This window comes from Caloenas nicobarica, chromosome 3 (genome assembly GCF_036013445.1).
Source record: "Caloenas nicobarica isolate bCalNic1 chromosome 3, bCalNic1.hap1, whole genome shotgun sequence".
Taxonomy (NCBI): Eukaryota; Metazoa; Chordata; class Aves; order Columbiformes; family Columbidae; genus Caloenas; species Caloenas nicobarica.
Window position 1 is genome coordinate 37,827,317 of NC_088247.1, and position 16,506 is coordinate 37,843,822.

At 37.2% G+C, this 16,506-nt stretch overlaps 1 protein-coding gene across 3 annotated transcripts in view; it reads right to left on the minus strand.

Moving 5' to 3' along the window:
- SNX14 (sorting nexin 14) overlaps positions 1-16,506 on the minus strand; it is a 53,294-nt gene that overhangs the window by 22,004 nt on the left and 14,784 nt on the right. For 2 of the 3 annotated variants that reach the window (XM_065632910.1, XM_065632908.1), the window contains exons 7-16: positions 13,509-13,593; positions 11,157-11,313; positions 10,784-10,859; positions 9,877-9,921; positions 9,706-9,786; positions 9,448-9,562; positions 7,710-7,865; positions 7,303-7,427; positions 6,193-6,251; positions 2,315-2,341 (exon numbers count right to left, since the gene is read on the minus strand). In XM_065632910.1, the coding sequence (XP_065488982.1) occupies positions 2,315-2,341; positions 6,193-6,251; positions 7,303-7,427; positions 7,710-7,865; positions 9,448-9,562; positions 9,706-9,786; positions 9,877-9,921; positions 10,784-10,859; positions 11,157-11,313; positions 13,509-13,593 (926 nt within the window). The remainder of the gene's footprint in view (positions 1-2,314; positions 2,342-6,192; positions 6,252-7,302; positions 7,428-7,709; positions 7,866-9,447; positions 9,563-9,705; positions 9,787-9,876; positions 9,922-10,783; positions 10,860-11,156; positions 11,314-13,508; positions 13,594-16,506) is intronic. The other variant, XM_065632909.1, reaches the window with a different exon arrangement.

The window sequence follows — 16,506 nt, forward strand, 5'->3', positions numbered from 1 at the left end:
AAAATCATAGGTATCAGACAAGCTAGGTCTTAAAATGCATGTGAAGTCAGAGTACCATTTTATTTTGGATGACTAAAACCCCCACATTCCATTAGGAGAGAGGCTGAGTGCGTAGAGTTGCACTTATTACAAAAATCACTTCTATCTCAAGCACTCCTTATTGCTCAACAAGCTAGTGAGTTATAACTCAATACACTGACACATAAATGATAAAAGGTGTCTATATACCTTGATTCCTGACCTGTAAAATGAAGCTGATAAATTTGACTCAAGAATGGTATAAGTAATATATGTAATACTGATGCTCTGATAAATTCTAAGGAAAAGTCTATAATTAAAAAATTATTTTCCACGTTTGGATAGCATGGAGCCACAAGCAACGAGAAAACAAATCACTGAACAGCTATTAAGGCACTAATGAGTGACCACAGACTACCTAGAACAAATTATAAAAAAATAGCATAGGTTGTAATCAAACCTGTAACAGGCACAAGAAAAGCTGCATATAGAACTATTATAATTCGGGGAACTGCTGGTTTTGAGTGCTTGATAATCACAGAATCACAGAATCACAGAATGTTAGGGATTGGAAGGGACCTCGAAAGATCATCTAGTCCAATCCCCCTGCCAGGGCAGGAACACCTAGGTGAGGTTACACAGGAAGGCGTCCAGGCGGGTTTTGAATGTCTCCAGAGAAGGAGAATCCACAACCTCCCTGGGCAGCCTGTTCCAGTGTTCCGTCACCCTCAATGAGGAGAAGTTTCTTCTCAAATTTAAGTGGAACCTCTTGTGTTCCAGCTTGAACCGATTACCCCTTGTCTTACTGTTGGTTGTCACCGAGAAGAGCCTGGCTCCATCCTCGTGACACCCACCCTTTATATATTTATAAACATTGATGAGGTCACCCCTCAGTCTCCTCTTCTCCAAGCTAAAGAGATCCAGCTCCCTCAGCCTTTCCTCATAAGGGAGATGCTCCACTCCATCATCTTTGTTGCCCTGCGCTGGACTCTCTCCAGCAGTTCCCTGTCCTTCTTGAACTGAGGGGCCCAGAACTGGACACAATATTCCAGATGAGGTCTCACCAGGGCAGAGTAGAGGGGAAGGAGAACCTCTCTCGACCTACTAACCACCCCCCTTCTAATACACCCCAGGATGCCATTGGCCTTCTTGGCCACAAGGGCACAGTGCTGGCTCATGGTCATCCTGCTGTCCACCAGGACCCCCAGGTCCCTTTCCCCTACACTGCTCTCTAATAGGTCATTCCCCAACCTATACTGGAACCTGGGGTTGTTCCTGCCCAGATGCAAGACTCTACATTTTCCCCATGTTATATTTCATTAAATTTTTCCCCACCCAACTCTCCAGCCTGTCCAGATTTCGCTGGATGGCAGCACAGCCCTCTGGCGTGTCAGCCACTCCTCCCAGCTTGGTGTCATCAGCAAACTTGCTGATAGTACACTCAATTCCCTCATCCAAGTCGTTGATGAATATATTGAATAGTATTGGTCCCAGAACTGACCCTTGAGGCACTCCACTAGATAAAGGCCTCCAACCAGACTCTGCCCCATTGACCACGACTCTCTGGCTTCTCTCCTTCAGCCAGTTTGCGGTCCACCTCACTACCCGATCATCCAGTCCACACTTCCTCGGTTTTGCCGTGAGGATGCTGTGGGAGACGGTGTCAAACGCTTTGCTGAAGTCAAGGTAGACCACATCCACTGCTCTGCCATCGTCAATCCACCTTGTTACGTCTTCATAAAAGGCTATGAGGTTGGTCAAACACGACTTCCCCTTGGTGAAGCCATGTTGACTGTCCCTGATGACCCTCTTATCCTTGATAATACTCATAAAAAGGTTATATTTGCATGCCATGCCAGGAAGTTATCATCCTGGACATGGCTTTGCAAGATAAAACAACTAATTAAGTGGATAAAATCTCAAAACAGGATGTGGAAATGTGATATGGAGTAAAGGAAGTTTTGGAGCAGCTGGCAGTCATGGGCAAAAAAATCTTCAAGTTACGCAAATATATTTCAAAACTAATAACGACAGACAAATAGTTAACAGCAAACAATATTAATATATTGCAAACTTGTGAAATTAGTAATTAAGCGATTTCTAAAGACTTGTGAAGAGGATATCGGGAGTAAAGCTCATTGCGGGGAGAAACGGCGTTTAGTCCAGAGGAGACATTCACACGTTTCTTTACAAATAAAACGGACAGTTAATTGCTGTTATAAAAGCTGTGTGATGCAGTCATGACAGATGCAGAATAACTAACACGCAACATTTATCGAGTGTTAGATAGACTTACCGGAAGTCATCCAAACTCAGGCTACTTCTGCAACAACAGGCACATAAATTATCTCAGAGCCCAAGTGAAAATAAAGTTAAAAGAAAAAAAAAAAAAGAAAAAGATTGACAGACCTATCTCAAGGAAACTGAGTAGGCTTTAGTAGGCTTTGATCATCACTACAGATTAATAAAAAACGTGGTACAATTAGGAGTTCCTGACCTAAAATCCTAAGAAAGTGAAACGTGAACAGTACCTGCACATTTCATCACAATCTTGGCCTTTGAATTAAAAACTCGGTTACTGAAACTTCCAGGTTTTCGATGACATTCAGCACAAGCAGCTGCTAATTTATAGAGAACGACTTTCGTTCTTGAAGTTCCCCGTAGAGGCAAACAAGCAGCTGACTTGTTCTATAACCTATGTTCAGAAGTCATGTAGGGATCCAGTTCATTTGGGCAACACAAAGAAAAGGCTGCAGACTTATATTTTGTAATAACACCACCTCTTAACCCCCTGTATTAGTTATAGTAAAAACCACTATTTAAATATCTTTTTTAAATTATTATTTCACAGATTTTAAGAACTGTGATGTATTCTTATATTCTACATAACCTGATACATGGAGTAAATGCCTCAGTAATTCTAACCGAGATGTTTAAATGGATTAAACACAAACACAGTCACCACACACAATTTCAATTCATGAGAGCTACTGAATTCCAAACAAACTGATATAGGATTAAAATATTCAAATTTTAGATTTTGTTTTACAAAGGGAATTGATTCTAAGGCATCTTACACCATCTTTAGTCATGTTAACTGTGAAACTGGAAACATATCCTACCAAGTTGGAACTCATGATGACAAACAATCACATTGCACACAACTGTTTACAGACTTAATCCTGTGGGTGTCATAGAATCATTTTGGTTGGAAGAGACACTCAGGATCGAGTCCAACCATAACCTAATTCTAGAACTAAACCATGTCCCCAAGAACCTCATCTAAACGCCTTTTAAACATCTCCAGGGATGGTGACTCCACCACTTCCCTGGGCAGCCTGTTCCAGTGCCTGAAAACCCTTTCTGTGAAGAATTTTTCCCAATATCCCATCTAAACCTCCACTGGTGCAACTTGAGGCCATTTCCTCTCATCCTATCACTTGCTACTTGGGAGAAGAGACCAACACCCTCCATGCTGCAACCTCCTTTCAGGTAGTTGTAGACAGCGATAAGGTCTCCCCTCAGCCTCCTTTTCTCCAGGCTAAACAGCCTCAGCTCCCTCAACCACTCCTCATAAGACTTTTCTCTTAACCACTCCCCAAAATAGTTAATATCTTTTCTACTTGGTCCTTTACTTTAAAAATATTTTAATTTTATTGCTATGCCAATGATGAGAAATCAGGTTGTGTCTATTTCTATATGTGGTTATGGTGTGTAGAAAATCAAGGCAGATATACAGCTATCCAGAAATCTGGGAGCTTATACCACATGATGGTTTTTCTTTTTTTTTGTTAGACTTCCAACACAGAAATACCTTTAAGCAATGTAGTAATGTATTATAAATACATAAATATGACACAGAGAGAGGGAATTCTTGTCCTCTCTTCCACACACCCAAAATTAAGTGGCTAGAATTAGAACTTCAAACATCAGGTGGAAAATACCAGTTACTGAGTTAAACTGTTGACAACCACCATTAGTTATCCAGTTATCAGGATATCCTCAGTGTGACTATTTACACTCCAGAAATACTTGGGAGTTCTCAGCTATTACTTTGGTAGATTTCATAGTACATTATATGTCCTATCTGTACGCAAAAAGCTAAGATTATTTTGTATAGTTCAAAGAAGTGACTCAAATCAGAAAGAACAGAGTCACTTCTTCCTACTTTCCCACTTGTATTTTCTAGAAGCTGCTCTATAATTTTCTTGTCTTACTATAAGTGAAATCTTTCAACCCATTACCCATATGCACATTCCACTGGGATTTCCTATCTACTACCTGATCTGACTTTTTAACCAGCAGTATCTACGCAATACGCACACAGTACTCCTAGCCAAGGAATCAAAGATACAGAAAACAAAACTCATCTCTTTGCATATAATTTCTCTCAACTGGAACTAATGCTACAATAGGGAAGAGAAGGCAGGATAAATTATGTGCATATGGATAACATCTGGAATAATTTCATAAGTAACTTTTTTCTTTTTTTCCTTGGCAGTGACCGTCTGTACCAGATTCTGCAGAGTGAAACTCCAAAGCAACAAACTACTTTTAGATAGGACCTGTTTCATGGAAATAATCACTGAGGCACTACTTCAAGAACATACAGTATTTCATATCATAAACCATCATATATACTCACAGCATTTAAACCGTTCTAAAACGTAAAACATACATTTTCAGCAATGCTACAGATGCTGTTTGAACTCCAGGGGAATATGCTATAACAGTCCCCAAACAAAATTTGCTTATTTTGTAGCTGGAGATTTATTTCAAAAAGTCCAGGTAGAGACTGCCTTTAATTTCACTCTTTCTGTTCTGGAAAGTAAAGCACCAAGGAGGCGACCTAAATGTTTTCATATCTGAACTAGATTTAAGAAGTGTATGACAGGATACTTTCAATTCTTGACATGAATAATTTCGGGAAAGATACCAGAAGGCAAATTTAAAGATCTGTATGAACCCCTGCAGCTATCTTCCACAGAAGCTGGAATGTGTTTTAAGGTCACCATTCCTAGTGGAGTGTCACGCAGGGGACACATGCAGTTTGGTCTTGCTGCCTTTCATGCCTCTTTGCTAAGAAACAGAAGCTTGTCAGCATCAAAGTGAGAAAGCACTACACCAAAGCTTCAGTCCTGGATCTACAAGAACTGTAAGGATTACATAACAGATGTCACAGATGGAGATACATTGAAGAGAACCACCTTGTAGTTTAAGACATTAACAGGGGAAAAAGGGATCACACAAAAATACACCTCACAGTAGGCTGCAAGCCAGGAGGTGCTGCTACTAGGTGTATCTCTAATGAAAGCAGAAAGTTAAATAAATTGCTGTAATCTAAGATGGTAAACATTAGCATTTTCTAGAGTACCATGGATCTTACTTCATACCAAGTAAGCCCATCCAAATTAAAGACTGTCTCACTGAAGTTTTCCTTCTTTTGGCTAGACCATAAGAGTAATTTAGTTGGGCTAGTCTATGACTGAGCCATCCAGCATAAACTGAAAGACAAGAAATGATGAGACCTCAAGCTTAGTCAGCCCAACCCCACAGTGGAAGATCACTCATCCATACCACAGGACACGCTCTTCTTCTCTGCGGGCCCTAAGGAGCCCAAAGGTAGTCTGTAAGTATATAGCCCAAACCTGAAATCAAGGCTTGTGATACTACATTTCTGCAATGAATAGAGGGAGTTGGGGGACAGAAGACACACTTGACATCCTCCTTGTCACAAGAGGAGATTCCTATTGCATGAACAGGTGGGTTAGACAGAAGGTACACTGCACCTGACCCTGTAAGACCTGAAATCCAGGAAGACCCAGCTTTGCACCAACAAAATGGTATTCGTATATACAGTCAATTAAATCACAGCTTTATTTCCATGTTATCTTATTCTTACTGTACGTTTATTCTTCCCTTGCCCCTTCTCAAATGTTGAGGTCTAAATTACATTTTAAATTCTTCAATGTAAAACACTTCAAAGCAAAGGGGCACCTTGCATAATATTGCCTGCTCCTTCAGTATGTAATTTGTCCATTTAAAACAAAAAAATGTAGAGCTAAAAATTTAGTCAAATTAGTATCAGGCAGTAGGAGAATTCCTATGGTTTAATATTTTTATGGTTTTAACTAAAAACCAAAAAAAACCACTTAAAGATTCTACCATACCTACCTGTTAAACTTTGAATTGCGTGTTGGTGACTCTGCTCCTCTTAAAAGGTGTCTGAAGTACTATAACAGACAAATAAGGTATCAAAGAAAACACTGGACTGAGGTAAGGGCAAAGACATTGCAGAATTCAGGAAACAAGAACAGAAGTAAAAGGCAAGATGACCATAATCTAGCAGTTAGAATATTCATCTGGAAAAGGACAGACTAAATTTGCAATGCATGCCCCCAGGACTACTTATTTCACTCTACATACTCCTGGGATCAAAAAACCAAAACAGAAATAAAAGTAAAGCACTAAAATCCACGTCTCCTCCTTGTTAAAATCTCAAGCATTTGAAGTATTATAGATATTACGGGAGAGAAGACCATCAATGCCCTTCTTGAGAAATACACTTTATAAAGAACAATACCAAGTAGGTAACTACCCATTCCCAGGACGAGTCAATATATTCTGCCTGAAATATAAGTGAGAAGCTTAACACACAACCTGATTTACACACACGAATTCTAAAAGGGACAACAATTCAAACTCAACTCTGCGTTTACAGTGTTTCCTATGAGAAGGCTTTAGGCAGCTATCAGCCCAGTGCGGGGATTTTTTTTTTTAAACATACATTCAGAATCTAATCATAGAATAATGGTCAAATGCTTTGAATGACCTTCCTGAAAAGAGACACCTGTCTTTTAGCTGCTGGAATGCATGATGCTGAAGGTACCTAAATACAACCTTTGGATCTTCTTTAAGTACCATTATGTTCTCAAAAAGTAAATAAAGAGATTCTTAATAGTGTTTTATGTCTATCATGCAGATTACTTTTGCACCAAATTTGCAATCTTAAAAAGAAGGGGTGGAGAGGATTTTGTAATAGCACTGATACACATAAATTGTTATATCAAAAACTGAAGAGGGTTTATTTTTTTTTGTTTTGTTGATGTTGTGTTGAACTAGAATAAATTCAGTTCTCTTATTGAGATAGGTCCAGCTCTAGCATGCTAACAAAAGCAGAAAATGAATACATATGAATACTTATTTTTCAGTTCCATTGTAAATAGGGTATCCTAAAAAATACAATCTTGCTTTAAGATTGCTATTCAGATCTTTCACACTTACCTCATCACTATGACAGAACATAGGAGTAAAAACATTCTCAAGTAGAGAAAGTACATGCTCATAAGCTTCAAAAAGACACCTCATAGTTTGAAGTTTCACAACATCCGTATATGGACCTTCAGCAACTATAAAAAAATTTATAAATATAAAAATATATATATGGGCATATATATTTTTTTTACTGGTCTTAGTTTGTGATTGCTTTGCAAACTACTATAAATCTGACAAATAAAAAATACAAATAAACTGACAAAACAAGGCTTAAGCACAATATAGCAGGGGGGCAACAATTTTTAAAACTATGACTCAAGTAACGATTGATCATATTTAGATGAATTAGTTTTCACTTTATTACTGAATGCTGTTTGAATTCCAGTGTAAATTATTCCTTTCAAATTCAAACTTACTTCTTTGAATCTCCTCCACAATAAAAGGGTCAAATCTAATTTTGTCAATGCTTTCATCCAAACAGTAAGTTTTGTAAATTTTCTGTACTTCCTCATGAAGAGACATCTTTTCAGTATCTGATAGTTCCGGTCGCAAAATTCGGTCATTGAATTCCTCTGAGAAGGAAAGAAAATGAAGCAATCTATAACATCAACTTATTTTACAGAAGATACAGTAATTTTTAAAACTTTTCAATGAATAGAAATAGAAGACATCTCAAAATCTCAGGTAAGAAGACAGCTGACTTCTAATCAACTATAATTCAGATCTGATCATTAAAATGATTACTAAAAAATGTATTGCAATTAAAACTAATTATACCTTATCACAGTAAGAATAAATCCATGCAGTTGTTCCTGCCAGAAGAATGAATTGGAAGATTTTTTTTCTTCCTAAATTACCACATTATAAATGGTAGTTTTCTTTCAGCATGATTTCCAGTTTATGCTAAACATGCACAGGGACCCTAACAGCCCTTTATAACAGTCATCTGCTGCTCTTTAACTCCTAACACCCAACCCACCATAAATTTTTCAATAATATCTTTCATATCAGACTAATATGAAAATGAAGTTTCCCTAATAAAATAAATATTCTATTCAGCACAATTGTTGTGCAATCCTACTTGATTTATTGGCCCATCCCATTAACAGCATGACTACTGGCCAGAAAAAAGGGAAAATAATGTAGTGTTTGATTCATTTTTCGATAGACAAAAACAAACTTCTTCAAAGAAAAGTCTACCAAGACCCATCTGGGCTTTTTTTAATTGTTGTTTATTTTCCTCAGTAAGTGCTTCTTATCCCAAATATTTCTATCAAGTGCAGAACCACCTACAGTAGAGAGTATAGGACAGCATAGAGACCTAAATCTCATTCTTTGTTTTATAAGCTAATATACAGATTTGCCACCTGTGGGAATGCAAGAGAAGTTCAGAAGGAAGAAAACACTGAGGTTTACCCAGAAAAAGAGATCGATCATGGGCAACAGCCACAATTTGAGTAACCTTCCTGCTCCAGGAAGCAGCTTTAAAATACTTGGAAATACTTGTTTACTAAATGCAAAACCCACATTATTTTGGTAAGGCACTAATTAACTACTAGTTGCCCAAAAACACTTGAAATAAACCACCCTAACTTACATGAACTTCACAGAAAACCATATAGTTGGAAAGCAGCAGCTTTTCAAACACCACTTGTGTAATAGTAAACCCAAATGCAGCTTCATAACCAAGGCAGAGGTTACTGAATAGAAGGTTTCAAAACTTCTAATGCTCCTGTTATGTTTCCATTCTTTACAGAAGTCGGAATTTTAAAGCTAAAAGAACATGAGAAGCTTTTAATTATGAACAGCTCATTTTGATACTACTTGGGTAACTATATACTAAAAAAAAGGCAGCTGTACTTTGTATCAGTGGCTGGAACTTCTTTCTTACAAGACTATTCTACTTTAAAATGTCCAACCTTTATCAATAAACAGAAATACAACTCAGACTCACAGCCCATGCTGACATAACATTGCCAAGATCAGCATTTAAGAATCAAGACATATTAAAGTAAGGGAACACAGATCCTGAATGGTAATCTCTTGCTTCACAATGCTGCCTAGTTCTGAGAAGGAATATTAACTTCAACATGCAAATGCTTAAAGCTTTTAAAGATCATCAAATATAACTCAAGCACATGTGTGCAATCTTACCTACAGTCAGGCAGAACTGCAGCACGTGGACGGCCCCTTCCTGTTTCAGGAAGTTCATAAACCGAAACAAAAGGTCTTGCTGATCTCTGATCTCCTTTAGCTCCAGTTTCAGGACCTTAGTAGGTTAAAAATGCAGTCAGTCAATTTTTCAACTTTTAGTGAGTACATAAATAATGCAAAGAGCTTTAGAACAAAACAGCAGGTAAAGTAAAACACTTATTCAAAACAGGAAAGGAAATAAATGTTGCCTTTGCTTACAGACGGTTTCTTATTTCTTGGCTCTGCAAATTTCTGAAGAAATGGAACCAACGAAGAAGTAGGTTCAGTTGCTTTCTCAGGCTGTAGAAAAAATTACAAGAGACAACTGGGTAAGAAAGCTTCCTTAATGGGTGAACAAACCGCTACTGTTTTAACTTCGCCAGTACTCACTGGACTATCATCAATGAAGATCAGCAGCAAATGATTGACGGTGTCCTGCAGAAAAACACAACACAAAATTACTATTAAAGAAACTCAACAAGTTAAATGAAAATCATTTCCCTACTCTACATTGTGCCCAAGTTCAAACCTGTGAATATATTAATACTTAAAAAAACCCCACCAAAGCCTGGCAACACGTGTTTGAGAATTAACTTTTACTGGTCTCTTCAAGTATTTACAAGTCAGGGAATTTCTGAACAGACCTGCACAGAAACATTCTTTACGCAGTGTAGGAAAGCTCTACAAAGTATTTTTACTGTTAGTGCAGCTCTAATGAACTCCTAATCCTTACACAGCTACAGTGCTTTCTGCTTGCAGCTAGGTGATACCTTCAAAAGTACTGCTATTTTGCCTACTAAAATACATGCATAAATAAACCCAAAGATGGCGGTGTTCCACCTTGAGAAATAAATGCCCTCTTATTTGCAGAATTAAGGATAAAAGAACAGATTTCAATACAGCTGCAAAAAAGGCTGGTTTACTTACACTACTATAAAGATACGTACAGCTAGCGTTCAATTAATTGAGCTCTTGTCTAAATGTAATTATAGCTGTTTGAAGGTGCATATACTAGCACAGCATTCTCCCACTTGACAGGAGTTGTAGACCTTCATTAAAAGTACATTCTTAAATGATAATGCCAATGCTGTATTTTAGTCAGTTCAGTCAGTTAAGCACTCAAACCAGTTAAAATGAAGAAATTAAAACACTGGCAAAACGATTTCTTTTTTCTTTTACCCAGTCAAAACACCTGGCAAGTAACTCATTGTGCATCATTTGCTTTACCACAGCATACTTAGTAGGAAAACAGAAATACTGAATAAATTAAGATTATTCCTGTGCTCCAGAGTCTTACAGGATCAGCTAAGAAATCCATTGAGGGAAGGAAAACAGAACCAGGCAGAATCTCTCTTATCAGAAGAGCCAGGGATCTGAAAACACAAGTGAGAGAAAAAAAAAAAAAGAAAAAAATTAGAACTAATACTAGATTGCAAGATTTCCTAAGTGAAGTTTCCAATGTCACTGTATTTTAATGGGAAATATTTTAGTATTTAATTAAAACCTTTAATACCTTAAGCATGCTAGACTCTTTTTAAGACCAATCAAAAAGCTCATAAGCAAAGGGATAAAGAAGATGACTTTGGAGTTCATTCTTTCACTCTGCATAATTATTGTACTACATAGTATGCAGATACTTGAAAGAATACAATTCTGAGTAATTTCTATACCTGCACTCTGTTGACTTCGGGGGCAAAATATAAGGAAAAAGAAGTTCAGTAAGTTTTCTTAAGTAGTGAAGTTCATCTCTTCGGCTTCTCAAAGCAACGTGGAGTTCTGGTCCATATTCTTCTAAAGCAGCTTGCTGTAAAAATTCTGCATTTTTTACTGCAAGTAAAAAAACCAGTATTACGAGTTGTTTCAGCTTTTTCTTACTGTGAAATATGAGGTGACTGCTTTCCATTTCAGCTAAAAAGTTAATACTTTTAGTACATATACAACTGCCAAAGGGATACAGCATTGAAACTTTACAAAAGAACCTTGGCTTAGACTTCGAAGTCCGGCTATGTAAAAATAAAACCTCACACTAAGAATTCCTTCACCAAACAATTGCAGTTTGCATGGTTTCCAGAATGTTTTCTCATTTATGATTACTGAAGAATGCAACATCTTGATTCTTCTAAAAAAACCTGCATTGCCCAAAGTCTGCATCTCTTGTTTTTTTCCTGACCTCCTTCATGGTCTCCCATTTATCGGGCTTCTACCTATTGACTTGCCTACCACACAATTTGAAATCAGCATAAACTTTTCTTGAATCCCGCTGTATCTGTTCCTTCTTAGAACATTTAGAAACAAACATGCAGGAACATATAATTAAAGCACATCTTAAATCAAACCAAAACTAGCACGGGGATCTGCAAGAGCGTTACCTCTTTGAAGCAGCTGTATGGAGTTGAAAGAACACCTGCTTTATCAGATTAAAAATGATACATATTAATTAGAAGCAACGTCATATTCCTTTAAATCACTTCCAAGGCAAGAACTGAGCTGTAACAAATCATGACTGGCTGCACTAGCAATCCGGCCCAGCCTCCTGCTGAGAATCACACCAGGTCAGGTACATAACACATACCTGTTATCTAGAAGGTTGAAGCTTATTTCCAGTATATTGAATTTAGTGCAGAAGCCTGCTAGCTTGTCCTTCAGAACCAAGAACCACAAGCGGTATCAGCTGATATGGGGGATGCAGGAATGTACATTGCCTGAGAAATCTGCCTAGTTGGCGTCACTAACAGCAGAGAGGAGGAATGTGCTCTCTGGCAAGAACATGTAATGAATCATGGAGGTGTCTGTGCAAAAAGTGAGGAATTACTAATAGACATAAAGGTAAGAAGAGTAGAAAAAAAGGAAATGCTCCCTAAAGCAGTAATTTGAAAAATGATTTTGAAAATAAATAGAAAAGGCGAGGCTCAACTAGCAACCAAAACAAGGTCGGAAAGCTGCCTCAAAACCATGTATTAAGGTGGCTGGTTTAGCCACATTTACTAGAAAGTGCTACTAAAAGTCATTTTCAGTGGCTATTTCACATATCTACCCTCAGAGAATGAGTATTTTCCTTTAAAACACTGATGATGGCTATATTTTCAATACCGTTCATGTAAAATACATTTCTTTGCTGCTGAGAAAAGTATTTCCAACTCTCTAGTAGAAATCAAAGGAAATATGAAGTTTAGCAAAAATAGCACTGCAAGAATATCTAGTATCTTGAAATTCTTGTTGTGCCATGAAAACCATCTAACAGCATATATTTATGGATATCAAGCAGACATTGTGAGGAAACGGAGAGAAGCTCATGATTCCAGTGAAAGTAAACATCTATGCTTAAAAGTTGAATGAAACCATATTTAGCAGATACAGCATTGTGGAACACAGCCACCGAAAAAAATAAAGATAACTATTTTCCAACAGCAAGTGTACTATTTTCTAAATATTCATTTAATGTGCAATTCTAATATAATTTTTACATTAGGCTTGTGAAGATACTTTTATTTGGATAATAATCACATATGCTACTGCTCAAAGTCTCTCCACGGCTTATAAACCTACGCCTAACTTTTCAACATATTGAAAAACTCCATTAACTGCTCATATTAGTGTACAGATGTGAAATTATTCTAGCTGTAAGAGTTATAGTACAGTGCAGGGACATACAAAGCCTTTCATTTATAACTGCTCATCTGGAATACCGAGGAAAAACTTCAAGAAGCATTGCTAAAGGATCTTGACTGCTCTGAATAGACAAAAAAAAAAAAATCACATTCCGGTTTACCATACAGAGACAGAAACATAGCATTTTCAACATAGGGAAACGACAATAAAAACAGAAAGATTATTTGTACTGTAACTTTTTCCCTACTTGCCTTTGCATCCTCCAGAAGAAAAAAGCAAAAGGACCACTTCTTTTTTTTCTTTTTTAAAGAGAAGGCAGGGAAGATGAAAAGATTTAGCAAGTATAATAACAAACATTCAAAAAGTAATGTTTTCACTCGCCCTTTGAAACTGACCACATATTCATTCTTTACCTTTCTGCCGGGCCTTGGCTATCACTTCAATGTGTTTCATTGCTGCCTTGAGCATTTTCTTTGTCACAACAGTTGGAATATCCACCTATGGAATAGTTTTAAAATAAAAACCAGAATTGTTCTAGTGTTTTGTTTTTTCCCAAAACTTATTACAGACAACAACAATCAAATGTATTAATTTATTTATATGTCCCTATTCTAACCATGAAATGAACCCTTAAGAAACAACCCATGAATTCTCCAGATTAACTGACAGTATGCTCATTCTTCTGGGCAAAGCATACAACATCATGTAGAACTAAATGCTATAACAAATACTGTTAACACATTTGTTGTCAGCTTGTTCCCATTATGATTCTTCCATTGCAATAACTTTAGTAATACAGCTTGATTTCTAAGTCACAGTATGCAAAGCCTACTTCTACGTGAAGATTCGACCACCACCAAAAGCAGGTTCACTACGCTCTGCTTCTAGTGCTTGTGTACCTTAACCCTCAGCAACCACGTCCTCGAGGATTAAATGCAAAGTAACACCCTCTTCTCTATGTATGCGCAGAAAAAATGTCACAGGTGATGGCAGAACCACAAGAAAATCTGAGTTACTGAGTCAAGACCACTGTAAGTGCCAACAACGCTACCAGATGATCATAAGCTGAACAAAAAGCATGGATGATCTAATCAGGGATTGTATTAGAGTCCTGCGTTTATACTTTCCTTGAGGGCTACGAAAATGAAAGAATTATAGAACAATTCAGGCACAAATGGACCCTCAGGATGTCTCAGCACAACCTCCTGTTCAAAGCAGATTCAGATTAGGGTGCTCAGGGCTGTATCCACCCCGGTGTTAAAAACCTCCTGAGATGAACAGCCACCTCCTCATGGGTCAAATGCTCGAGCCCAAACCATCTTGGTGGCCCCTTGGTTGAAGCTGCTCCAGTCTACCAAAGTCTCTTTTGTAGTGGGGAGCCCAAACAGTGCAGTGTCCTAGATGCCATCTAAAGAACACCATGTAAAGGCAGGTAATCACTTACTTTCATCTTTCAACACCGTAGTGGACACAATCGTCTTTTGACAAAAATTTCAACCTACACCACACCACTTTCCCTTTAAAGCCCATAACCAACCCAGAAATGGCCACAACAAGAAAAATCCAGATTAAAAAAAAAAAAAAAGAGAAAGAGAAGTATTTCAGCATATACTTCAGAGCTGACTGGTCTGAAGTGCTTGTTACTTTGTTCAACAACCATGCCCCAAAAAATCCTCCTAGGTAGCCTTAAATAGGAAACAAAGGAATTCTTTTCACTGAAGCGATTATCAACTTTAAGTCTTAATTCAAAAGCTGAAGGTTCTTTGGCAAAAAAAGTATAAAGCTATAACCTAAAAAAAAAAATGTCTGTTTTTTCTTACACATAGTAGTTCCTGAATCTAAAAATTTTATCTCTATTAGCTAGAACTATTGCTTTCAAGCATTTAATAAAAAATCCAAATTCAAAGTACAGCTGTTTGGCAAAGGTATATGTTTATTTTATTTCACAATCAGTGATGAATTTCTCCTCAAATGACACTACATCAGAGCTGAAAGGCTACAAAATATTCTGTCATAACCCTTTTCGGCTAATTACTGAAGCTTTAAATTAGGATTTCTAAGACGAAAAAAGTCGGTATTTTATTTGTAACTTGCAGATCAACTCTGATTTCTATGTACAACATTTTCAGTAGTACATGCATCGCAGCCATTAATTGAGGCTGTCTGAATCTGTATGTGGCTGTGTGCACACAGAAATAACTGTTTGGTAGGAAAAAAAAAAGTATGAGCTGAAAAATATAGCATAGCATGAGACACCGTGCTCTCCTGCATGACTGAGCATGCCAAATTTCAATTTTGTTCCAAAACACAAAGCTACTATGAGTATATTTTTGCTTGAGATATCTGTACCACTTCACACAAAGACACAAAATAAATTATATTATTCTGTAGGATGGATACAAATAAATCTACACATTTGTAATGAGAAATGCCTTTCTGTGATGACGTTTATTTTGTAGTTCCTCTGACAGTGCTTAATACTTGTACAAATATTTTTTGTTTCACATATTGTCTATCCATATACATAGAATTGAAGATATTACATTTACTTTACTGCTATCAAAGGCAGATATGGTAAATTAACACTCTACTTAAGGATGCTATAGCTTATCTAACACGATTAATCCTTGTTACGTGATCAATAGAGGGGACATCATTTTCTGAATCAACAATGGATCTATGAACAATGCAACTAACATCTGCATGTATTACAACCCCAAATTAAAATTTAAGACTTTGCTCTATATTTTCACTTTGGAAGATTTACCCCACTTTCAAACCTCCATATAACGTCTGCGCTATATGGACATTTCGTAATCTTCCCCCACATTCACTTTAAAAAGCAACATGCTTGAGCTAGAGTAAACAAGAAAGTCATCTGGATTCGATATATAACAAGGACAGAATCAGGCTGTTAATCAGTCATGACACAGTACATGTACAACTTGTAGCTCAGGAAATATTGCTGTTACAAAGGAGGAAAAAAAAGACACACATTTATGGTAGTTGTTCCAACAGAAGGGGCCAGCACAGAATAAATCTGGGAAGCAAGTTAGTAACTATTCCTGCTTAGAAAAGCCAGAAAGTGAGAAGCAGTTCCTGTAAAACAGGCTTGAAGCACTTTTAACAGAAAAAGAGTGTATGTGCTAACATATTAAACACAGTGAATAAAAAAATTAAACCTTTAGTCTTCTGAATGTTTCTTAAGAGCTACATTAATAAGAACCACACCTGTTTCAATTCTTATAGTAAGCTATTCACTTAATGACAGTCTATTCTTTACAGACAATGTAAGGACCTTGTCTTCATTTAAAGGAGTCAAGCAAGCAGAAGCTATGAGACAGGTACACTGCTAACCATTTTCTAATGGTTCTTTTTCAATATTTCTCAAAATTGTTTCCACTTGGATTA